The 24045-nt window shown below is 61.0% G+C and overlaps 1 protein-coding gene across 9 annotated transcripts in view; it reads left to right on the top strand.

The window, feature by feature from the left end:
- SHANK3 (SH3 and multiple ankyrin repeat domains 3) overlaps positions 1-24045 on the top strand; it is a 306860-nt gene that overhangs the window by 270187 nt on the left and 12628 nt on the right. For 5 of the 9 annotated variants that reach the window (XM_085233682.1, XM_085233821.1, XM_085233499.1 and 2 more), the window contains exons 20-22: positions 978-1105; positions 2015-2120; positions 9922-12247. In XM_085233682.1, coding sequence (XP_085089808.1) covers positions 978-1105; positions 2015-2120; positions 9922-12247 — 2560 coding nt within the window. Of the gene's footprint in view, positions 1-977; positions 1106-2014; positions 2121-9921; positions 12248-14959; positions 15423-18385; positions 18403-24045 lie in introns of those variants that run through there. The other 4 variants (XM_085233936.1, XM_085233890.1, XM_085233995.1 and 1 more) reach the window with 3 other exon arrangements.

Raw genomic sequence — 24045 nt, 5'->3', positions numbered from 1 at the left:
CCACCAGGGCTGTGCCATTAGAGCTGGGGCATCAGGGCCATGCCATCAGGGCTGTGCCACCAGGGCTGTGCCATTAGAGCTGTGCCATCAGGGCTGTGCCACCAGGGCTGTGCCATTAGAGCTGTGCCACCAGGGCTGTGCCATCCCCATGCCGCACAGTGCCCCGGCGCGGTGCTTTCTCGCAGCCCGGAGGTTGGAGGGGTCACCTGAGAGGGCACCCCGGTACCGTTGAGGGGCAGAGAGCAGAACCAGAAGAGCGAGGCGGATGGAAGCGGGCGGAGCGTTGCTGCCGTCCCGGCCGCGGCTCCGCGATCCCGTGCGGCTCCCGCAGCTCCTCCGCTCCCCGCACGCGGCGTTCCGCCCACGGCCCTTCCCCGGGGCTGTGCAGCAACGGATCGGGGCTGCGGAGGGTCCGGAGCCTCCCCAAGGCTCAGCCCAGCCCTCCGGCACGGCGCTGCGGGGTCCCGGCCGCGGGGACGTCGGCACCCGGTGCTGCTGTGCGCGGCTGTCCGATGCCGGGTCGCAGCGCTGGGGATGGGAGCGGGGAGGAGGCAGCCCCCCGGTCCCCCCCCACCCCAGTGAAAGCTCGCACGGACCCGCCGGGTCCTGGGCTCGATGGGGGCTCTGGGCCGAGGGCTTTGCCCAACGCGGCCGTCCGCCCGGTTCGGGGGATTCGGTCTCATTCGGAACAAGCGCCGCACGTTTCGCCGGTTCCGAATATCAGAAAGTGCAGCATCGCCGGTTCCGAATATCGCAGCGGACGCTGCCGGCTCCATCCCGTGGGGGTCCTGAGACCCACGGAGCTGCGGGGCGGGGCGGGGGGCGGCCGAGCAGCGCTTCCCCACTCCGTGCCCCGCCGTGGCGGTGGGCTCGGCTCGGCTCGGCTCGGCTCGGGGTTCGGGAGGGTGGGAGGAGGTTGGGAGTTGCTCCTCTGCCGCGGCTCCCGCTGACGGCCGCGCGTCTGTTTGGGGTTGCAGAGAAACTGGATGAGATCCTGGCGGCCGCCGAACCGGCGCTGAGGGCGGACATCGTGGAGGCGGATTCTCGGGCGGCCACGGTGAAACAGCGCCCGACGAGCCGCCGCATCACCCCGGCGGAGATCAGTGTGAGAGAGGGGGCTGCGCCGGGGGGAGGGGGCGGAAGGGCGGGGGGGGTGGAGGGGTGCTGTGACCCCGCGGTCGGGGTGGGAACGGGGCTGGAGGTGGGGAGGGGTGAGAGCAGGGCGGCATTCCGGGGGTGTGCGGGGAGGGGGGTTGGGGAGGAATCCTGGGCTCCATCAGCAGAGGGGTGGCAGCAGGGACAGGGAGGTGATCGTCCCTCTGTGCTCTGACTTGTGAGGCCCCATCTGCAGCACTGCGTCCAGGCCTGGGGGTCCCAGTACAGGAAAGAGCTGTTGGAGAGGGTCCAGAGGAGCCACAAAGATGAGCAGGGGCTGCAGCACCTCCCTGCAAAGCCAGGCTGAGGGAGCTGGGCTGTTCAGCATGGAGAAGAGAAGCTGCGGGGTGACCTCAGTGCAGCCTGCAGGACCTCAAGGGAGCCTGCAGACAGGAGGGGAGTCAGCTCTTGGAAAGGGGAGAGAACAGCAGGACGGGGGAATGGTTGGAAGGTGAGGGAGGGCAGATTTCAGTTGGCTGTCAGGGGAAGTTGTTTGCTGTGAGAGTGGGGAGGTGCTGGAACAGCTGCCCAGAGAGGCTGTGGATCCCCGTCCATCCCTGGAGGTGTTCAAGGCCAGGTTGGATGGGGCCCTGGGCAGCCTGGGCTGCTGTGAGATGGGGAGGTTGGTGGCCCTGCATGGCACAGGGGGGTTGGAGCTTCGTGATCTTTCAGGTCCCTTCCAACCCAAACCATTCTGTGATTCTGTCATTCTGTGGGGATGGAGGCGGCTGCTGGAGCAGGACAGTGATGGGGAGGGACGGGGTCTGGGCAGCGATGGGGGTCACTGGAGGAGGCTCGTCTCCTTTTGGCTGCTTCTCGCCGACATGCAGAATGGAAATTCCTTCTTTTTCCTTTCCAGTCCCTCTTTGAGCGGCAGGGCATGGCGGCCCACGCGGGGGTCCTGGCAGGAGCTGAGAAACCCCACGTGTCACTGCGCAAAGGGATCCCGAGGACCAAATCTGTAGGTAAGGCATGCGGGGGTCCCGGGGGGTCCCACACCCATGGGGAATTCAGCCCTCCCCATGAAAGTCTCAAAATGGGACCCCGTAAAGATCTCAAAATGGGATCCCGTGAAGGTCTCAAAATGGGACCCCGTGAAGGTTTCAAAATGGGACCCCGTGAAGGTCTCAAAATGGGACCCCATAAAGATCTCAAAATGGGATCCCGTGAAGGTCTCAAAATGGGACCCCGTGAAGGTCTCAAAATGGGACCCCATGAAGGTCTCAAAATGGGACCCCGTAAAGGTCTCAAAATGGGACCCCATGAAGGTCTCAAAATGGGACCCATGAAAGTCTCAAAATGGGACCCCGTGAAGGTCTCAAAATGGGACCCCATAACATAAAGATCTCAAAATGGGACCCCATGAAGGTTTCAAAATGCTTTGGAACTTCTGTCCTGAGGACACTGGGGCTGCAGTGGTGGTAGGGAAGGGTGAAAGGGAGAGTCTGCAGAGCAGAGGATGTAGTGGGGGGAGGTGGGTGGGCAGGGAGAGGTGGTTTTGGGGGCAGGGGGTGGGAAAAGAACGGACTGGGGGTGGTGGCACGATGGGCAAGGAGTGGTGGCACTTCCAGACAAGAGGTGGTGGCACGATGGACAGGAGTTGGCACTATGGACAACGGGGGGTGGCAGGATGGACAGGGGGTGGTGGCACTTACAGAAAGGAGGCTGTGGCACTATGGGCAAAGAGTGGTGGCACCATGGAGAAGAGGTGGCAGGATGGGCAAGGAGTGGTGGTACCATGGGCAAGGAGTGGTGGCACCGTGGAGAAGAGATGGTGGCACTGCAGACAAGGCATGATAGCAGGATGGACAGGAGGTGGGGGCACTTACAGACAGGAGGTGGTGGCACCATGAACAAAGCATGGCACCGTGGACAAGAACTTGGTGGCCCTGTGAACAAGGAGTGGTGATAGGATGAACAAGGCACGGTGGCATATGGACAAGAGGTGGCACTTATAGACAAAGCACGATGGCAGGATGGATGGGGGGTGGTGGCACTATGGACAGGGGGTCGTAGCACTTACAGACAAGAGGTGGTGGTGCTGTGGAAAAGGAGTGGTGGCACCATGGAGGAGGAGCGGTGGCACCATGGACAAGAGGTGTGGCACTTATAGACAAGGCACAATGGCAGGATGGACAGGGGGAGGTGGCACTTATAGACAAAAGGTGATGACACCATGGATAAGAGGTGGCAGGATGTGCAGAGGTGATGGTACCATGGGCAAGAGGGGGTGGCACTGTGAACAAGGCATGATGGCAGGATGGACAGGGGGTGGTGGCACTGTGGGCAAGGAGTGGTGGCACCATGGACGAGAAATGGCACAATGGACAAGAGCTGGTGGCAGGATGGACAGGGGGTTGTAGCACTTACAGACAAGAGGTGGTGGTACCATGGGCAAAGAGTGGTGGCACCATGGAGGAGGAGCGGTGGCACCAAGGACAGGAGGTGGTGGCACTGTGAACAAGGCATGATGGCAAAATGGACAGAAGGAGGAGTGATGGCACCATAGGTAAGAGGTGGTGGCACTATGGACAAGAGCTGGTGGCACGATGGACAGGGGGTGATGGCATCGATGGCAAGGAGTGGTGGCACCATGGGCAAAGAGTGGTGGCACCATGGAGGAGGAGCGGTGGCACCAAGGACAAGAGGTGGTGGCACTGTGAACAAGGCATGATGGCAAAATGGACAGGAGGTGGAGGCACGGTGGACAAGGAGTGGTGGCACCATGGAGGAGGAGTGATGGCACCATAGATAAGAGGTTGTGGCACTTATAGACCAGAGGTGGTGACACCATGGGCAAGGCTGATGGCAGGATGGACAGGAAGTGATGGAACCATGGGCAAGGAGTGGTGGCACCATGGAGGAGGAGCGGTGGCACCATGGACAAGAGGTGGTGGCACTGTGAACAAGGCATGATGGCAAGATGGACAGGAGGAGGAGTGATGGCACCATAGGTAAGAGGTGGTGGCACCATGGACAAGAGCTGGTGGCAGGATGGACAGGGGGTGGTGGCATCGTGGGCAAGGAGTGGTGGCACCATGGGCAAAGAGTGGTGGCACCATGGAGGAGGAGCGGTGGCACCAAGGACAAGAGGTGGTGGCACTATGAACAAGGCATGATGGCAAAATGGACAGGAGGTGGAGGCACGGTGGACAAGGAGTGGTGGCACCATGGAGGAGGAGTGATGGCACCATAGATAAGAGGTTGTGGCACTTATAGACGAGAGGTGGTGGCACCATGGGCAAGGCTGATGGCAGGATGGACAGGAGGTGGTGGCACAATCGACAAGGAGTGGAAGCACCATGGAGAAGAGGTGGCAGGATAGGCAAGAAGTGGTGGAACCATGGGCAAGGAGTGGTGGCACCATGGAGGAGGAGCGGTGGCACCATGGACAAGAGGTGGTGGCACTGTGAACAAGGCATGATGGCAAGATGGACAGGAGAAGGAGTGATGGCACCATAGGTAAGAGGTGGTGGCACCATGGATAAGAGGTGGTGGCACCATGGGCAAGGCTGATGGCAGGATGGACAGGAGGTGGTGGCACAATGGACAGGAGGTGGTGGCACAGTGGACAGGAGGTGGTGGCACAATGGACAGGAGGTGGTGGCCCCATGGCAGTACAGTGGCCTGGTTTTTTTCTGTGCTGTGTCATTGGGTTTCCCCTGCTGGTCCGTGGGGCTGCGCAGCGGGGCTGGAGCTGCGCCGGGTGCTCATCCCACGTAAGCCTTCGGATGCAGCGGTGATGCCAGAACTGATTGTGCTGATTTAATGCACACCGTGAGCAGGTAGGAAGTGAATTCTGCGTAGAGACACAGCGGAGAGCAGCGTAATCCCTGAATTACAGTCGGGATGTAAGAGGAACCAGGCAAAGGCGAAGAGCCGCACGCAGAATGTGCTTCATTTTACGCACGGGGCCACGGGATTGCAGCGCATCTGCGCCTCCCGCTTGTGTTTGTGTGAGAGCAGCTGCTGCCTGCGGTCCCACGTGAGATGGGGCTGAGAGTTGTAGAAAGCCGGAGGTAATGCAGCGTGCGTGTGATTAATCTGCAAAACAAACGGAGGAGATGAGCTCAGAAAGGAGGAGTGGGTGTTGAATGGACGGCTTCGCACCGTGCCGACAGCGCTGTGTTGTGGCCCTGGAGATGAGCGCTGTGCTGTGCTGTGCCCGGGGAGCACGGGGCAGCCTCGGCTGTCAGGGTGTGCACGGGGAGGGCAGCAGTGCGTGCTCCTTGTGCACGGGATGTCTGGTTTGTTCGGGTGAAAGGCTTGCGAGCGGAGCCTGCTCGAGGCTCAGTCAAGCTCCAGGTTGTTTTGAAGGGGAGCTGTTGTGTGAAATAGCATCTCAGCTCAGAGACAGGTCATAAAGCAGAACAGGATTTGCTAAATGCGAGATCCGTGCCTTAAGGAGTTCAATTCTGGTTGTGAAAACAGCCCGTGGCTCAATGGATCCGGCTGAACCCACGCACGGTGCAGCGGTGCACAGGAGCTACGGAAGCGTGGACCCATTGCTGGTAGGGCTGGAAAGGACTGTGAGCCGTGGGGTCCAATGCAGCAGGCAGGGATTGGTGCAGGCAGCACCGGGCAGCAGTGCCCATCCCTGCCCCTCTCACTGCAATGGATTCCTTGCTAAGGGAGCCTGGAAGTCGGTCGGGTTGGTTACATCTCATAGGATTGGCTGGAATAGAAAACAGCCAAACCTGAGCGCTGGGGATGGGGCTGCACTGTTTGAGAGCCCTCTGTGAGCGGTGGTGTGACAGCCACGGTGTGACAGCCAGTGTGACATCCGGTGTGACAGCTGGTGACAGGCAGGCTGTGCACACAGGGGGCCGGGGGGCTTTGGTGGGGGGCTCGGTGCTGTGTGCACACAGCACTGCGTGGCTGCGCAGCAATCCGGGGCAGAAGGTCAGCGAGGTTCACATCAGCATCTCAGCATTTCTTGAGGCAAAAGGAATGAAGGAAGGCCTGCCTTGCTGCAAAGGGAGGCAACATTTCCACGGCAACACGGCCTGCATGGAGCACCCCCCGGGGAGGGGTCCAGGAAAGAGGGGCTCAGGAACAGCGATGGGATGTTGGGGGTGGCCCCGCGGTGTGGATTGGTTACTGGGAATGGTTCCCAGGTGAAAGCTCTGCATTGCATTCCCATGGGGATTGAGGCTGTTATGGCAACCAAAGCATCACGGCTGTGTTTGCCAGAGCCATCAGTGCTGCGCTCCGTGCTGGAGGGCTATGGTTGGACGTGTTGCTGGAGGATTCCTTGGAGCTGCTGCTTTGCCCTGGGGGTGCTCCACTCCTTGCAGCCCTGCTCGGGGGTCCCTGAGCCCCACAGAAGGGTCCGGGTGCTGCAGTGCCCACCTGGGAGCTGTGCTCAGCTCTCAGCAGCGGGGCGGCTTTGAGGCAGAGGTGAACAAAGGATGCGCTTAGCAGGAGGAATTCATGTTAACCTTGGAGGTGTGGGGTGGGCTCACAGAGTCACGGAGCCGTTCTGGTTGGAAAGAGCTCTGAGATCCCCAATGTGACCCTGCTGGTGTGGGGTTTCTTGCTGAACCAGGGCCGTGTTTTGTGAAATAGGCTCTGGGGCGGTGTGGGGCAGAGGGGCTCAGGGAGAGCTCAGCGCTCTGTGCCATCCTGAAAGGAGGCTGGAGGGAAGGAGGGGTCGGTCTCTATCGGCAGGGAACGGGGATGGGACGGGAGGGGATGGGCTCAGGGTGCCGTGGGGAGGGTCGGGTTGGAGCCTGGGAAGAAGCTGTGCTGCAAAGAGCGGTCAGCACTGCACAGCTGCCCAGGGCGGTGGGGAGCCCCCATCCCTGGGGGTGTTCAGTGACCACAGGGATGTGGCACTGGGGGACGTGGGCAGTGGGCACATCTCGGTGGGTGGGGTTGGGCATCTCAGAGGTTTTTTCCCCCTGAGTGATTCTGAGATTCTTTGGTTTGTTGATGTGATTCTTGTATTAAGAGCCCCAGAACTGGACACGGGTGCAGGGTCACCTGCGCAGTGCAGGTGAATGAGAGGGATGAAATCTCTTTGCTCCATCTCTCACAACTGCCCTGCTCACATGAGAACCGTGAAAGCATTGGATCCTTAGCGTCGGAAGGGACCTTTACAGGTCATCTTGTGCAGCTCCCTGCTTTGGACAGGGGCACCACAGCTCCATCAGGTTGCCTGGGGCCTGATCCAGCCCGGCCTTGAAAGTCGCTGTGCAGCCTGTGCCGGTGCCTCTCCACCCTCACCAGGAAAGGCTTTTTCCTTATACCCCACCTAAATCTCCCCTCCTTGAGCCTGAAGCCATTTCCCCTCATTCCGTCACCGCGGTCCCTGCTCAATATCTGTCCCCTCCTTTCCTGCAGCTCCCCTTTGGATACTGACAGACTGCTCCCAGGTCCCCTCGCAGCCTTCTCCTCTCCGTCTGCACAGCCTCAGCCCGTCCCCATAGGAGAGCTCTTCCATCCTTTGGACCATTTTTGAGGCCCTCCTCTGGATGAGCTCCCACGGCTCCGCGTCCCTCCTGTGCTGAGCGCTCCCCATCTGCAGAACAGAGGTGCAGATGCCCTCCTTTGCTCTGCTGTGCTGCTTTGGATGCAGAGCAGGTATTGCCCTGTGCAGCTCTGTGCACCCTCAGCTCACTGCCGGTCAGACTGTGGGGTTCTTTCCCAGTCCATCTTTCCCCTGTCTGGTCCCAATGGGCTCTTCCTTCTAGCTGCAGGATTTTGCATTTGTCCTCCTTGAAATTCCAGAGCTTCCTGCTGCCCCACTGCTCACCCTCCTGAGGTCCTTTTGGGGTGTCCAACTCAGCGCTGTGCTCAGCAGCGCTTCGGGTGTCTTTTTCCAAAGTGCTCCTCACCCCATTGAAAAAAAAAACAACAAACCTCATATCGCAAAGAAAAGCATCAGTTGGGAGCAGAAGGAGCGCGGCAGTAATTGTGGAAGCCCGATGGGCTCCACGTCTGCAGGTGTTTGGTAGGATTGCTCGTGGGATGCTGCGCGTGGAGCACGGCTGGGCACTGCAGCACAGAGCAGAGCTGTGCCAGGACACGGCTGCAGCTCTCAGTGCACTCTGTGCCCAGCTAGGATACTGCTGACAATGGCAGCACCTCCCTTGGGTGCTTGCAGGCTGACGGCTCTGCCAGACCTGCTGCCGAGCTCAGTCTGGCACATTGCAGCATGTGTGAGCCACGAAGGGAGCGGGGCGAGGAGCTGCGCTGTGTGAGAGCTGTGCGTGGTTGGGTGTGGGAGCTGCAATGCAGCAGGGCTGCAGTGGAGCAGGGCTGCAGTGGAGCAGGGCTGCAGTGGAGCAGGGCTGCAGTGGAGCAGGGCTGCAATGCAGCGCAGCTGCAGTGGAGCAGGGCTGCAATGGAGCGCAGCTGCAATAGAGTGGGGCTGCAGTGGAGCAGTGCTGCAATGAAGCAAGACTGCAGTGGAGCAGGGCTGCAATGAAGCAGGGCTGCAGTGGAGCGGGGCTGCAGTGGAGCGGGGCTGCAGTGGTGCGGGGCTGCAGTGGCGCAGGGCTGCAGTGGAGAAGGGCTGCAGTGGTGCGGGGCTGCAATGGAGAAAGACTTCAGTGGAGCAGGGCAGCAATGGGACGGGGCTGCAGTGGAGCGGGGCTGCAGTGGAGCAGGATTGCAGTGGTGCGGGGCTGCAGTGGTGCGGGGCTGCAGTGGAGAAGGGCTGCAGTGGTGCGGGGCTGCAGTGGTGCGGGGCTGCAATGGTGCGGGGCTGCAGTGGAGCAGGGCTGCAGTGGAGCAGGGCTGCACCAGGTTGCTCACAGCCGCATCCAGCCTGGCTTTGAATGCCTCCCCGTGTCCCTCAGTGCATCGCATTAACATTTATTGAACAATTCCAGGGTCAGTGACTCCACCACCTCCCTGGGCAGCCCCTTCCTGCCCCATCCCCTCAGTTGGCAATTATTTTGCCAACATCCAACCTCAGTCTCCCTGAATCAACTTTAGACCATTGCCTTTAGTCCTATTACTAGCTGTACGGGAGAAGAGGTTGACCACCACCTCCCTTCAGCTTGTTGTGGAGAGCGATGAGGTCTCCCCTGTTCCTCTTCTGCAGACTAAATAATCCCCGTTCCCTCAGCTGCAGCTCATCAGGCCCATAGTCCGGACCAGCCAGAGCTTAACTGCCTTTCTCTGAACACTCTCCAGGGCCTCACTGTCTTGTGGTGATGTGCCCAAAACTGAACTCAGTGCTCAAGGTGCGGCCTGCAGGTGCTGAGTACGGAGAGATGATCCTTTCTTTGCTCCAGTTGGCAGCACCACTTCCATTAAAGGCTGGGTGCCGTGGGCCTTCTGGACCACCTGGAGTCACTGCCAGCTCTCCTTCTGATACACCTGCTACCAACGTTGGGTGGTATGGAGCATTCAGCTGCCCCGGTTCTGTCTCCTCCTTGTGCCTTCCCAGTCCCTCACTGGCAGCGCTGTCTGCTGGGCTGAGAGCGATGGAGGATGACCGGAGGGTCTGTGGTCGTGGTGCCCCATCCCTGGAGGTGCCCGAGGCACTGGGGAGGTGCTGGGCAATGTGATCCGGTGGGGCTGGATGGTCTTCAAGGCCCCTCCACGACCCAACCGTTCTGGGAATGTGAGCAAGGGGCCAAATTGCAAATGCTCGCGTCGAGCCAAGAGAAGGCAGAGAGGGAAGCCGCCTCCAAACGAAGGTGGGGCGGGGGAGGAAAGGGATCTGGTACCCGCACGCTGTCGTGGGGTGCTGTGCTCTGGGTGCTCCGGAGAAGCCCTCTCTGACCTCTCTCTGTTGTTCTGGTTTTCCAGGTGAAGACGAGAAACTTGCTGCTTCTTTGCTGGATGGGAAGTTTCCGCGGAGCACGTCGATGCAAGACACCGTTAGGGAAGGGCACGGGATCCCACCGCCCCCCCAGACGGCCCCACCCCCGCCTCCTTCTCCATACTACTTCGACACGGGCCCCCCTCCATCCTTCTCTCCACCTCCGCCCCCAGGGAGAGCTTACGACACCATCAGGTCGAGCTTTAAGCCCAGCCTGGAGGCGAAGCTCCACGGGCTGCCGCAGGTCATCAGCGCAGCTGAGATGTACGATCAGGCGAGGACGTCCATCCCCTATCCCGAAAGGCAGAAGAGGGCCCGATCCATGATAATCCTGCAGGATTCCTCCCATCTCCCCGTGGAGCCGACGGAGATCCCCCGGCCCGGCCCGGCCGCAACCCCTCCGGAGAAGCTGAAGAGGAAGGGGAGGGTGATCGACAACCCCTACGCCAACATGGGGCAGTTCAACGTCAGCCTGTTCGCCCCCACCAAGCCGCAGAGGAAGAAGAGCCCTCTGGTCAAGCAGCTGCAGGTGGAGGACGCGCAGGAGAGGGCGGCCCTGTCCATCACGGGGGGCTTCGCCAGGGAGCCCTCGCCCACCCGCAGGAGCCATCGCCTGAGCGGCGTGGACTATCAGCACCACGCCGGCATCGCGCAGGTCGAAGCCACGAGCATCCCCTTCGCCACTGCCATCGCTGGGGTCATGAAGGACAGAGACCGACGTCTGGACGAGAAGCGCAAATCCACTGTCTTCCTCTCGGTCGGGGCCATCGAAGGCACCCCCCCCAGCAGCGACATGCCATCCCTGCAGCAGTCCAGGTCTATCGATGAGCGGTTGTTAGGAAGCCGAGATGTTCTACTGCCTTCCCCCGTCTCAGCTTTAAAGCCATTAATTAGCAGCTCATCCTCTACGTTCATCCACCCCCTGACGGGAAAGCCCCTGGATCCCAACTCGCCACTGGCGCTTGCGCTGGCCGCAAGGGAGAGGGCCCTCTCCACCCAAGTCCCATCCCGGTCGCCCACCCCGATCCACAGCCCGGACTCCGACAGAGCAGCGCCGCTGTTCGTGGACATCCAAACCAAAGAACCGGAGAGGGTGGAGCTGGAGAGCTTGGTGTCCCCCGCCTATTCGCCCGGAGCGAAAGGGGCCGCGGCGGCGGAGGCGGCGGCTTTGACCCCCGCCAAGAGCCCGTGGGGAACTCCGTCCACGCTGAGGAAAGAGGCCGAGGCGAGGGTGGAAGCGCCCGGCAAGGAGGAGAAGAAGCCGGAAGACAAGAAGTCCATGATCATCAGCATCGTGGACACGTCGCAGCAGAAGACTGCCGGCCTGATCATGGTTCACGCCACAAGTAACGGCCAAGACGAGATCGGACTTGAGCTGAAGGAGGAGAAGCCGGCGGTGCCCGAAGCGTGCGCGGAGCCGGCGGAGCCGCCCAAAGCGGAGCCGCAGCCCAGCCCTGCGGGAAAGGCCCCGGGCAGCCCCGCCGCCGACAAGACGCTGGGGCAGGGCAGCTCGGAGGAGGAGGTGGAGCCCTACACCGTGACGCTGCCGCCGGCGCAGCTGTCCTCGAGCGACGAAGAGACCAGGGAGGAGCTGGCCAAGATCGGGCTGGTGCCTCCGCCCGACGAGTTCGCCAACGGGGTCCTGGTCACCACCCCCGGCACCCCCGTCAGCCACCTGGCGACGCCCAGCACGCCATCCGCACCAGCGGCAGCAGGAGCTCCTCCGACCGCGGGCGGAACACCCTCAGGGAAGCCCCCCGATGCCCCCGCGGCCCCGGAGTCGGCGGCCGACTCGGGCGTGGAAGAGGTGGACACCAGGAGCTCGAGCGACCACCACCTGGAGACCACGAGCACCATCTCCACGGTCTCCAGCATGTCGACGCTGTCCTCGGAGAGCGGGGAGCCCACTGACACATACACTTCCTTTGCGGACGGACAAACTTTTATACTCGAGAAGCCACCAGTGCCTCCAAAGCCAAAACTCAAGTCCCAGCTCAGCAAGGGGCCAGTTACTTTCAGGGACCCACTTTTGAAGCAGTCTTCGGACAGCGAGCTCATCTCCCAGCAACATGCGGCCACGCTGGCGTCCGCCAGCATTGGCCGGCCACGCTACCTCTTTCAGAGAAGGTCCAAGCTATGGGGGGACCCCATGGAGAGCCGCCCGATCCACGGGGCTGACGACGACAAGCCAACTGTGATCAGCGAGCTGAGCTCCCGCCTGCAGCAGCTGAACAAGGACACGCGCTCGCTGGGGGAAGAGCCGGCCGGCTCCGCGCTGGATCCCGGCAAGAAGTCTCCGGTGGTCGCGGCACGGTAAGAGGCTGCGTGGCACCCGGGTGGGCGTCGGGGCGTTCCGGAGGCGTCTGTCCTGCTCGGATGGGGAGCGGCGCGGCCGTCCTCCCCCGGGGCTGCGTGTGCTGCCCGCTGCTCCGTGCTCGGCTCCCGCGTCGGCCGCCCCTCCTCTGTCCGCTCTCGTGAAGCCGCTGCGTTCTGTCGTGGGTTTTCCTTTCCAAATGTTTTCTCCCGAGCAATTAACAGCGACGTGTGTTTCCCCGGTGCTTTTCACCTGGAAGTGCTCTGAGCGTTGTCGGGCCGCGGGGCGGCACTGCCGGTGGTGGGGCACGGCAGCGGTGCCGGCTGCGCTGCGGGGCACCGAGGGTCGGGGTTCCATTTCCCACATGGGTTTGTGCTCAGACTGACAGAACCCAGAGCTGTAGGGCTGGAAGGGACCCCTGCAGCTCCCTCCCCCTCCCCAGCAGCCCCCCCAGCAGCTGCGCACAGAGCTTCCAGGTGGGTTTGGATCCCCGCGGAGATGGAGACTCCCGCACCTCTGTGGGCAGCGGTGCCGGGGCTCTGCCACCCCCACAGCACAAAGTTCTCCCTCACGCTCACACGGAACTCCCCGCTTCCCCGCAGATCTACGTGTAAAACTCAGCAAAACCAAAAAAACTCCCGATTGCAACCTGAGGTGGGAGAGCAAACCCTCCGAAGGCTCTGAGATGCTCAGTGAGTGCCCCGCTGCCCTCCAGTGAGCAGCTCCCACCCCCCCGGTGCCCCCCGCCATGCCCACACCGTAGGGTCAGCCAGGAGCTGGGAACGGCGAGCTGAAGGGAGCATTGAGCCGAGGAGCTGCGCGTGCTGCGCTCGGTGCAGCGGCGGCTCTCCAAGCCGTGCCGTGCGCTCACAGCTGGAGGCGTTTTGGAATGGAGAGGGGGGGTACCGTGCCCTGCAGCCCCCCAGGAGCGGCCCCCGCTGCCCTGCTGACCCACTTCTGGCGGGCACCAGACCCGTGGTTGCCATCACAAAAAGGAAGGAAGCCTCTGGATCTTGCCGTGCTTTCGCTCTGATGGGTTCGGCCCCACATCGGCGCTGCGGCCGCTCCCTGCAGAGCGGTGGTCCTCACTGTGCTGCTCAGCTGGGACCCGGGGTCCTGTGCTGGGTCAGCTGCATCCGAGGGCCATCTGGAGCAAGGCGTGCACTGCTCCAGTTCTGGAACACTCTGCAGCAATGCTGGGCGGGGGGGGGGGGGTCCTGATCTTCCGCTGGTGCCCGGGCACGGTGTCTCAGTAGCCCACCTGCAGGATTTGGGCCCTTTGCTGGGAGCGGTGTGAGGCACGGCCAACTCCCCCACACCTGCTGGTGCTGGGGGCGCTGGGGTGTCCATCTCCCCCCTTTTTGGGTCTCCCGGAGCGATCAGTGAAAAGCACCCACGGCTCCCACCTGCAAACCCTGCTGTCCCGCACCCACCTCCCCCCTGCCTTCCCGTGTCCCACATCACTGCGTCCTGGTGCTGATCCCCCGGCCCCATAGGTGCGTGAATTCCCCCATTCCTGGGGACCTTTGTCCCATCCCTGCCCCTCCTCCATGCCCACGGACCACCTCCCGCACTGCAGCACTGCATCCCCACCCCCATCTCCCTTAACAACCCCCCCAAAGCTCTGCCCTGGCTGTGGATTGCTGCAGTGACCCCCTGTGCTGAGACTCTGTCCTCTTTCTCCTCCTCCTCGTCCTCGTCCTCCTCCTCCTCCTCCTCCTTCTCCTCCTCCTCCTCCCCCCCAGCTGCAGGGAACGCCTTCCCCCATCCATGCCCTCCCCAGCCTGAGCACTCCGTGTTCTGTGCTCCCATGGATTGCAGTGCTCCTCATCCCCTCGGGGAGCCTTGCAGCTCTGACATTATTTTGCTCTCGGTTGAAACTCTTGCAAAGCTCCCCAGGAAATCCACTGCAAATGGAGCACGCCATGACGTCGGCCGCTCCACCTCGTTGTGAGAATTCCTCTCTTCTATGAAACTGCTGTAAATTCAGAAGGTGATGCGAAGAACAATCGGATAAATGTAGGTGACCCATTGCAGGGCACGTGTTCCAGTCCCTGGACCTGTCCTGAGATAAACAGCATCACCCAGCACTGCCACAGCGACCGCCCCGCAGGCTGCAGTGCTGCAGCGCAGTGGGACCTGCAGCCCTGAGCCCTACAGGGGCTGTGGGATGGGCACAAGGAGAGCACAGTGCTGCAGCCAGGGCCTGTGGAAGGCAACGGGGCCGTGCCCTGCCTTGTGCTGCAGCTTCTCTGTCGTGCTCATATTTTGCACTGCTCCAGAAAGAACCGTGAGCTGAACTGCAGCTCCTACCTGCAGCCAGCACTGCTCTGGAGCCAGCACCGTTCTGGAGCCAGCGCATGTAATGGAGCCAGCACCACTCTGGAGCCAGCCAGTGTCCCGCAGGGCTCAGGGCTGAGCAGGACCCCTGGCAGAAGCCCCCCATGAGCTGCCGTCACAGTCGGTGCCTCCCCAGGCTCCGAAGTGCTGCTGCAGGGGGGAGGAGCGGGGCGGTCGTTGAGCGCTTGTGGGGTTTGTGGCTGGAGTTCATTTTGAAGTGCATCGCATCCTGAATTTACAGCAGTTGCATCCAAGAGTGAGGGATGCTGCCGTGCTGCAGTGCACACTGATGTGTTCCTGCAGAGGGCACCTCCCGGAGCAGAGGACAGAAGCGCTTTCTCCATCTCTCTAACTCTGTGTCTCCTCCCAAGGCAGTCTGTCCCAGGAGGACCTTTGACAAGAGGCACTGGAAAAGAGGCCAAGGAGTACTGAGAATGAGAACCTAAGCTCAGAGTTGAGGCAATCAATAGAGGGAACGTTTGTCCCACCCTCCCCAGCCCCTCCATCCCCGTGCAGATGGGCCGAGCGTGCCGAGGAGGCCCCGCTGCAGCCATGCCTGCGCTTTTGCTCGCTCCCGGCGCAGCCCCCCGCCCAGCGCGGCCGCCGGGTGCCCGCGGGGCCCCGCCGTGTTGTGGGACCGCGGGATGACCCCAGAGCTGGGAACACCCCGACCTCGCTCCCCTCTGACCGCTGTGTGCGGAGCAGCTCCCGGGGGCCGCCCCGAAGCCCGCAGCAGCGCGAGGGTCGGGCGCGCGGAGCTGCTGACCCCCACGCGGTTCAGGAGCCACCCGCAGCTGTGCCATCCGTTACCACAATAAAGCTGTCGTGAACCAACAGAGGTGTAACGTTTCTGATTAGCGCCCAGTGAGTCAGAGCGGCGCGGCGAGGAGCTGCACGGAGCTGAAGTCGCGCTCCCCAGCGTGACTCACAGTTCCAAGCCAGCTCTGCGTGGCTCGGAGGCGTTGCTCTTCAGGGTTCCGTTCTGCTCTTGGCCGTGGCCACCTGGCCCTGCAGAGCTGTGCCATCCTGGTGGAGCTCCCGGGCTGCAGGGCTGCGTGTGAGCTGTGCTGGCTGGAGCCAGGAGCGCGGCAAGTGCCAACACGGGGGCACAGAATCTCGGGGCGGCACGCAGCTCGTCTGATGGCAGCCCCCAGCAGCTCTGGGTTGGGCCAGCGCAGCTCTGGCTCAGTGTGGGTGTGAGGTTTTTTGTTCGCCCCTTTTGCGTCTTGGCGTTTCAGCGGCAGCCAAGCGGATGAAAAGCGGAATTTCAGCTGCAAAACTGAGTTGTTCGGGTGCTGTTTCAGGAGAGCCACAAGTGCTTTGTGTCTGTGCAGAAGGGAAAGAGAGGAGAGAAAAAAGCCTTTAGGCATCTAGCAGCCAGGGCAAAGCCTCCTCTTCCTACATAACCCAGCGGTTAAACGTGATGCAGTGAAACGCTGTGGGATGGATTTGTGCTTATCCAGAGTGGGATTCAGGAGGAGCGGAGCAGCAGGCGGCCGAGCTGTGGCTGCCAGCATGGCTGCACTGGTGGCCCAAAGGGAGACAAATGGGAGGCACTCAGTGATGGCAGCCCCACAGTGCAGGGATGTGCAGCCCGGTGCAGGAGAAGAGCTGTAAGGGGGGCTCCTTCTGGACGGAAGACCTCCAGCCCAGCTCCATCATCAGCTGCAAAACCATCTGAGGGAAAGCAGGCGGACGATGAGGTGCTCCGGAGTGGAAAGGATGAAGGGAGAGAGCTGGAAGCGCGTGTTGGAGTCCTCTGCCTCTTCTGGCTCACTGCTTGAGCACAGCATGGCACAGCACAGCATGGCACAGCACAGCATGGCACAGCGTGGCACAGCAGGGCGTGGCACAGCACAGCATGGCACGGCATGGCATGGCCTGGCACAGCAAAGCATGGCACAGCACAGCGTGGCACAGCACAGCATGGCACAGCATGGCACAGCGCAGCATGGCACAGCACAGCAGGGCATGGCACGGCACAGCATGGCACAGCACAGCAGGGCATGGCACGGCACAGCATGGCACAGCACGGCGTGGCATGGCGTGGCACGGCATGGCACAGTGCAGCATGGCACAGCACAGCATGGCTCAGCACGGTACAGCAGAGCAGGGCATGGCACGGCACGCCACAGCACAGCATGGCACAGCATGGCACAGCACAGCATGGCGCAGCAGAGCATGGCACAGCATGGCACAGCAGAGCAGAGCATGGCGCAGCAGAGCATGGCACAGCATGGCACAGCACAGCATGGCACAGCATAGCAGGGCACGGCATGGCACAGCAGAGCAGAGCATGGCGCAGCATGGCATGGCACAGCATGGCACGGCATGGAACAGCACGGCATGGCACGGCACAGCATGGCACGGCATGGCATGGCACGGCACAGCATGGCACGGCATGGCATGGCACGGTATGGCATGGCACGGCACAGCATGGCATGGCACAGCACGGCACAGCATGGCACGGCACAGCATGGCATGGCACAGCACGGCACAGCACAGCATGGCACGGCACGGCATGGCATGGCACAGCACGGCACAGCATGACACATCATGGCACAGCACGGCACAGCACGGCCCAGCATGCCATGGCACAGCACAGCACGGCAGGACAGCTTGGTGGCAGTGCCTGGCGCTCCCAGGGGATGACAGCACTTCCTCCAAGCACAGCCTCCCCCCTCGGGCCGCGCAGGCTGAGCTGGGCTCCTCCACGCACCGTTCCTCAGCTCTGGCTCAGGGACTGCGCAGGGTGCCCGGCAGCGCCTGCTGCTCGCGGTCCCTTCTTTGGCCAAGCACAGCAGCACATCCCGTGATGAGGACGCAGCAGGGCGGTGGCACTGCTCCTTCCTCCCCGCTGGATCCTGGTGCGGGTCTGAGAAATTCCTGCCAATTTCTTTGCATTGTGAGCACGACCTACGGGACGTTAACAAAAAAAGCGAAGCTGTGGATGAACCCAATGATTGCCTCGTGACGTCGGCAGCTGCCGAGCCGGTGCTGAGCTGAACCTTGGGCACAGCGAGGGCTCCAGGCTACGATGTGCTGCTGCTGGGGGTGGTGGGAGTGTAGGAGGAGCCCGGGGGGTCCGCAGTGCCCACCCGGCCATGCATTTTGCCCCACCTCCCGGCCCAGTGCTGGTGCTGTGCTGTAGCTCAGACTCCTGGCGAGGCGTTCACTCAGGCTCCTCTCCGCCGCAGCAGCGATCGTCCCCTCTGCAGAGCTGTGACTCACACGCAGAGCCCCAGCAATACCTGCTGACCTTCAGCTGTGCTCCTCACAGTCGTAAAGAACAAAGCCCTTAACACCCATACTCGGTAGGGTCCAAAGATGTTGATCTGTATTTGCCACTCTTGTTCCTGCCGTGGACCATTTTTTCTCATGCTTATGTTCTCTCTTCCCCATTTTCCCCCTCCCCTGCTCTGTCCCCGATTCTGCTCCCACCCCATCCCTCCTCCCTCCCTCCTTCTCTCCCCCCGTTCTCAGCCCTTCCAAAGAGCTCCGTCCAACTGTTCAGGCTTTGGCTGTTGACCTCACGCAATGACCGATGTCCCATTTCCCGTAGCACACACACAAACGTAACTTCAGCGAGTGCGGAAACCGCCTGAACCCAGAGGGGCCCCCAGAGCCCCTCAGCATCCACCCCGGCCCCGGAGCCGCCGGGCGGCCGCACGCCGACGTCCGCTCACTCCGTGTGGTCGCTGCCCCGGACCGGAGCTAACATTCTCTCTCATTGCTCTCTTCCTGCTCTCCATCTGCATGTCCGCGCTGCTCTGTCTATGAACCGCCTCTGGCCTCAGGAGGGTGGGCGAGTTGTGTAAGTGAGCACGTTCTCATCTCATAGCAATCTCACGTTGTCCCCGCCCGCCCCGCTCCCCGTGTGCCCCGTAGTCTGTCCGTGTCCCCGTCTGTGCCGTTGTGTGCTGCTGCTGCTGCTGCTGCTGCTGCTGCTGCCCCATGGCGACGGCTGAGGAAATTCCCTCTGGCTCTGACGGCGCTCGGGTGGGACCCCGTGCCCCACTCTGCCCTCACCGCGGCCGTCCCTGCAGGGCCGCAGCCCCCAGGGCAGCTCCTGGAGGCCCCACAGAGGGAACGGAGCGGCCCTTCGTGCTCCTTTTGCACCCAAAGCCATACAACCCAGAGCTCAGCTCATTGGCTGCCAGTGAGGGGTCTTCATGGTGGCCCACAGGGAAGTCACTGCCATGGTAACGGCTGACGTGGGGAAATCACAGCACGGAAAGTGCCCTTCTCCCACTCTGCTTACTGGTTGTTGCTGGAGGTTGTGCTGGCACAGCCCCTTGGCCTCGTTCCCTGTTGGCAGTTCTGGACTGGCCAGGTTGGAACTGGATGATCCATAAGGCCCCTTCCAACCCAACCCAACCCAACCCAACCATTCTGTGGCTCCATGATCTATAAGACCCCTTCCAACCCAACCCAACCCAACCCAACCCAACCCAACCCAACCATTCTGTGGCTCCATGATATAAGACCCCTTCCAACCCAACCCAACCCAACAATTCTGTGGCTCTGTAATCTACAAGACTCCTTCCAACCCAACTCAACTCAACCCAACTCAACCCAACCCAACCCAACCCAACCATTCTGTGGCTTTGTGATCTATAAGACCCCTTCCAACCCAACCCAACCAACTCTATATCTCTGTGATCTTCAAGATGCTTCCCAAACCAACTCAACCGTTCTATGTCTCTGTGATCTTTTAGATCCTTCCCAGCCCAACCCATTCTGTGGCTCTGTGACCTATAAAGGTCCCTTCCAACCCAATTCATTCTATGAATCTCCAGTTCCCCAGGCCGGACCAAGCCCCGAGGCCCCTTTCTCCCTGTGGGATTCCACCTGGGGCATGTTCTCCCACCCCAGGCCGCTCTCCAGGTGAATTTCCCCGGTGTGCATGGCCAACTGTGTGGTCTTGGTTGTGCTTCTTCCGTGTTTGTCTGTCTGTCTGTTCCATCCCGTTGGCTTTTTTTGACCCGTAGTGTGTTTGAACGTAGCTACATCCACCTGTGTTGCTCCCACGTGTGATAGCACACCCAGAGCTCTGGGCAGTCTCCTGTTTGATTTTACTTGTCATTTTCTGCACATTGCTGGATTTCCAAGTACGCACCCCTCGCCGGTGCCCGGCTGGACGGGGCCAGTCCCCGGGAGAGCAGAGTGGCAGCACGTAGGACTCTCAGGCCAGATGCCACCCACCACCGCTGGGCTGCCGGTTCCTCCTGGATGCCACCTGCATGGATCAGGTCTGCTTTGCTCCAGGCTGTGCCGCACCGCAGCTTCCAGCAGAGGGTGGGAACTCCAGTGCTGTCTGCCCAGCGGAGGTGGTGCAGCCTACGGCTGCGGCTGGGGACCGGGCAGTGCTCTGGGCAGGGTCGTGCCTCGATCTTAGCGCAGCACATCTCACTTTGTTCACCCATGGTTGGCAGTGGGAGGGCTCCTGTCTGTGCGCTCCGTGCTGCTGCTGCTGTCACACAGCATGCTGTAGGTGGGGAAGCTGTGGGCACGTGGGCTCTGTGATGCGGGCAGCGGTCGGGGCCAGTTTTGGGGCTGAGCAGAGCCGGCTGCTGACCCCACATCAGGACAGCACTCATCAGCATTCACGTGATTAGAGCTGTTTGCAGTGCACGGCAGGCAGTTCCATCCTCGTTCAGCTGAGCTGACATTTCAGACAATGGCACAGCCTGCACGCGTCCCTTCGGGGTCACCCAGCTGCCGCCCCGCTGCTTGGCACAGCTTCCGACAGCGTCTCACCCGAGCTCAGCACGGCTCCGCTGAGCCCTGAGTGCAGGCAGGACAGGGATGGGCACTGCGTGCAGCCCAGTAGGGCCGTGTCGGTGTGGGCAGTGGGCAGTGCCCCCACACAGCCCCTTTGTGCAGCATTGTTCCCACTGAAAACATCCAACAGCAGCGGAACGAGGTGTGCGATCCGCTCTGGCTTTCACTGGTGCTTGCTTAGCTGAGTGCCTTTTCTTAGCACAGGTTTTGCATTTACTTTTTGGGAAGGGTGGGGAGGTGTAAAACGGGGTTACTTGCTGGTTACACTGAGGAGGCTGAGTCCTGCAGCATCCCCAAGGCGTGGATGGTTCAGGTGTGATTCTGGGAGCGCGTCACAGAATCAGGGAGCTGTAGGATGGTTGTGGTGGAAAGGACCAAATCAGTCATAGAGTCATGGGATGGTTGGGTTGGAAGGGTCCTTGAAGATCATAGAGCCATGGGATGGTTGGATTGGAAGGGTCCTTAAAGATCATAGAGCCATGGGATGGTTGGATTGGAAGGGTCCTTAAAGATCATAGAGCCATGGGATGGTTGGGTTGGAAGGGTCCTTAAAAGATGACAGAACCACAGAATGGTTGGGTTGGAAGGGTCCTTAAAGATGAGAGAACCACAGAATGGTTGGGTTGGAAGGGTCCTTAAAGATGAGAGAACCACAGAATGGTTGGGTTGGAAGGGTCCTTAAAGATCATCCAGTGCCAATCCCCTGCTGTGGACTGTGTGCCCCCCAGCATGGGCTGGGCAGTGCCGGGGCCACACCGCTCTCTGATTAAATGCCTTCCTGGCATCTGACCTCGATCTCCCCTCGGTGTAAAGCCATTCCCCCACGTCCTGTCACTATCAGTGCCCCTCCTGCTCATGTGCTGCCTTGGTAAGTTCTTATAAGAGGTTTGGGAGGAGTGAAATAAGTAAAGGAACGCTGCTAGAGCAGAGGTGGAGGCAGCTCTCCCTGGCACAGTCTGTGGAGCAGGGGCAGCACGCAGCCACCCCAGTGGGTCACATCCTTTGAGCACTGTGCTGGTTCAGGACCGGTGTTGCTTGTGCTGCACCAAAGCAGCCCCCACCCATAACGTCCCGTAACTGCCCTGTTTTGCTCTCCCGTGACAACGTGCTGGCCTCAGCAGTGGATTTATGGAGAAGAATTTCATACTTCTTTTGAACTGGTGAGGCAAGAGTGCAGGAGGTGGTTTGTGGCACAGCCTTCTCTGGATTGGTGCGAGGTGCTGTTGGGTGAGGAGGGATCCGGGCTCTGCTGTGTGTCCGTGGGGCAGGAATCTCCCATCAGTGCACCCAGCTCTGCTTGCTGTGCTTGCAAGGCCTCCAGGTCTCCCCCCATCGCTCCTGTTGAGTCCACATCATCGTCCAGCCCAACACGTGTGCCTTGTTTCCATTCACACCCGCTTACCTCCGGCAGGTGTGGGTCTGCTCACTGCCCTGGCCCTGTTGTGTGTTCCATTGACAGCGTTCTGTTTCCACCTCTTCTATCTCTTCCCGACCTTCCTCTGAGCACAGAGCGTGGCTGCATTGCCGCGCTGCCGACCTGCGGGCGCAGCTGTGACCCACAGGGATTGCCAGTCCTCTGTAGGGCTCCTTAATCATTGAGTCAGAGGATCACAGAATGGCCTGGGTTGCAAAGGCCCACAGCGCTCATCAGTTCCAACCCCCTGCTGTGTGCAGGTCGTCAACCTGCAGCCCAGGCTGCCCAGAGCCACATCCAGCCTGGCCTGGGATGCCTGCAGGGATGGGATGAGCATCCACAGCCTCCTTGGGCAACCTGTTCCACTGCCTCACCACCCTCTGCATGAAAAACTTCCTCCTCACATCCAACCCAAACCTCCCCTGGCTCACTTTAAAGCCATTCCCCTTGTCCTGTCACCATCCACCCTCACAAACAGCCGTTCCCCTCTGTTTATCCGCTCCCTTCAAGCACTGAAGGCCACAATGAGGTCTCCTGGAGCCTTACTCTTCTCCAAGCCAAACAATCCCAGTTCCCTCAACCTTCCCTCACAGCAGAGCTGCTCCAGCCCTCTGACCATCTCAGTGCCTCCTCTGGACCCGCTCCCAGAGCTCCAAGAGCTTCACAGCTCCTGCTGTTCGGATGGGGATGTTCTGCTCAGCACAAGGCAGCACGGGGCCAGCCTGGTGCTCACACGGCTGTCGGTGTTTGGTTGTGCTGCTGGCAGCAGTGAGAGCCGTGCTTTTCCTGCCCTGCACAGGCCCGCAGAGGGCAGCTCTCCTGGGTTGGCCCCCAGGAGCAGGGCTGGCGATGTGGGACCGCGCGTTGTGGCACTGGGGATGCTGAGAGCGGTGAGCAGCACAGAGCGAGGCGGTGCTGTTCTGTGGGGAGAGGACAGGGATGAGGAGCAGGAGGAGCTCGATGCTGTGGGAAAAGGTTAATAGCAGAGTCAGCGTTCCGTATCAGCGTCCCATTTGGTTTTGCGGAGTTGCTAATTGTAAGAGAACCACGGTGCTTAACGAGAACTCGTGGTTTGCAGAAAACATGGAAGCCGGGGGGACACCGAGCCGTAGAATCGCAGAATCGTTCAGGTTGGATGAGACCTCTCAGATCACCACTCCAGCCCGTCCCCACCACGTCCCCAAGTGCCCCACGGAGGATTCTTCCCATGGGCAGCGATGGTGAAAACCATCTGCAGGAATGGGTTTGTGTGGATCACTGTTTCCCGTGGGGACGTTCAGGTTGGATGAGCTCCACGTTGCTTGCAGCTCCACGTGGGGCCTGAAGTCAGAGGAATGGTGGTGTTGGAGGGGAGTGCTGGGGGGGCACCTCCAGGTCTGGAGGCTGTGCCAGCGCTGGGCCGTCCTCGCAGTAAAGAACCATTTGATGTCTTCCTATGGAAAGTCTTTCTTCTTTCTGTATTCTAAGTGTGCCCATTGCTGCTCGTCCCCTCTGGGCACCGCCTCCCCCTTCTTCATTCCCTTCCATCAGATGTTTACACACTGATAGAGAGCCCCCAAAGCCTCCCTCCAGCCAAGCAGCCCCAGCTGTCCCAGTGCCTCATCGCCATCACGGCCCTCTCTTGGCTCTCCCAGAGCCCACATCCCTCTTGCAGTGGGGAGCCCAGCGCTGCCCCAGGCTCTGGGTGAGCCCTCACTGTGTGGGATTGGCTCTGTGAGCGGCCCCAGGACACGTTGCTGGCTCCTGGTCCTGCAGCACGGGGTTCTCCCACCCCCTCAGGTGCAGGATTTTGCTTTTCCCTTTGCTGGGCTTCCTGAGTTCGCTCCCAGCTCATTTCTCTGATCACCGCAGTCTTCGCAGCCGTTCAGTGCATCTGCCCCTGCACCCTATTTGGAAACAAACTGCTGAGGGGATCCTTTTCCCCATCGTCGGGGTAATTAAAGAGGACATTGGGATTTGTTGGCCGCAGCAGCACCCAGCAGCACCCACAGTTCTCCAGTGTGTGCTGCACACCGTGCTGCTGGCCCCGCTCCTGCAGCCCCGCATCTCTGCACTGGGGGTCCTGGCTGTGTGCTCACCTCAGTCGTTCCCATTGCAGCCATGCGTGCTGCCACGTTTCCCTGCCGTTCAGCAGCAGCGTCCATTTCCAGGTGACACGTGGCCCACGTGCTCTGACCTTTGCTTTGGGGGTTTCCTTTCCTTTCTCTTTCGCCCTTCCCTTTCACCTTCTGTTCTCAGAGCCAGACGAGGGGTTTCTGG

This window comes from Meleagris gallopavo, chromosome 1 (genome assembly GCF_905368555.1).
Source record: "Meleagris gallopavo chromosome 1, MGAL_WU_HG_1.1, whole genome shotgun sequence".
Taxonomy (NCBI): Eukaryota; Metazoa; Chordata; class Aves; order Galliformes; family Phasianidae; genus Meleagris; species Meleagris gallopavo.
Note: the sequence above shows the minus strand (reverse complement) of the source record. Positions and strands in the feature narration are given on the sequence as shown.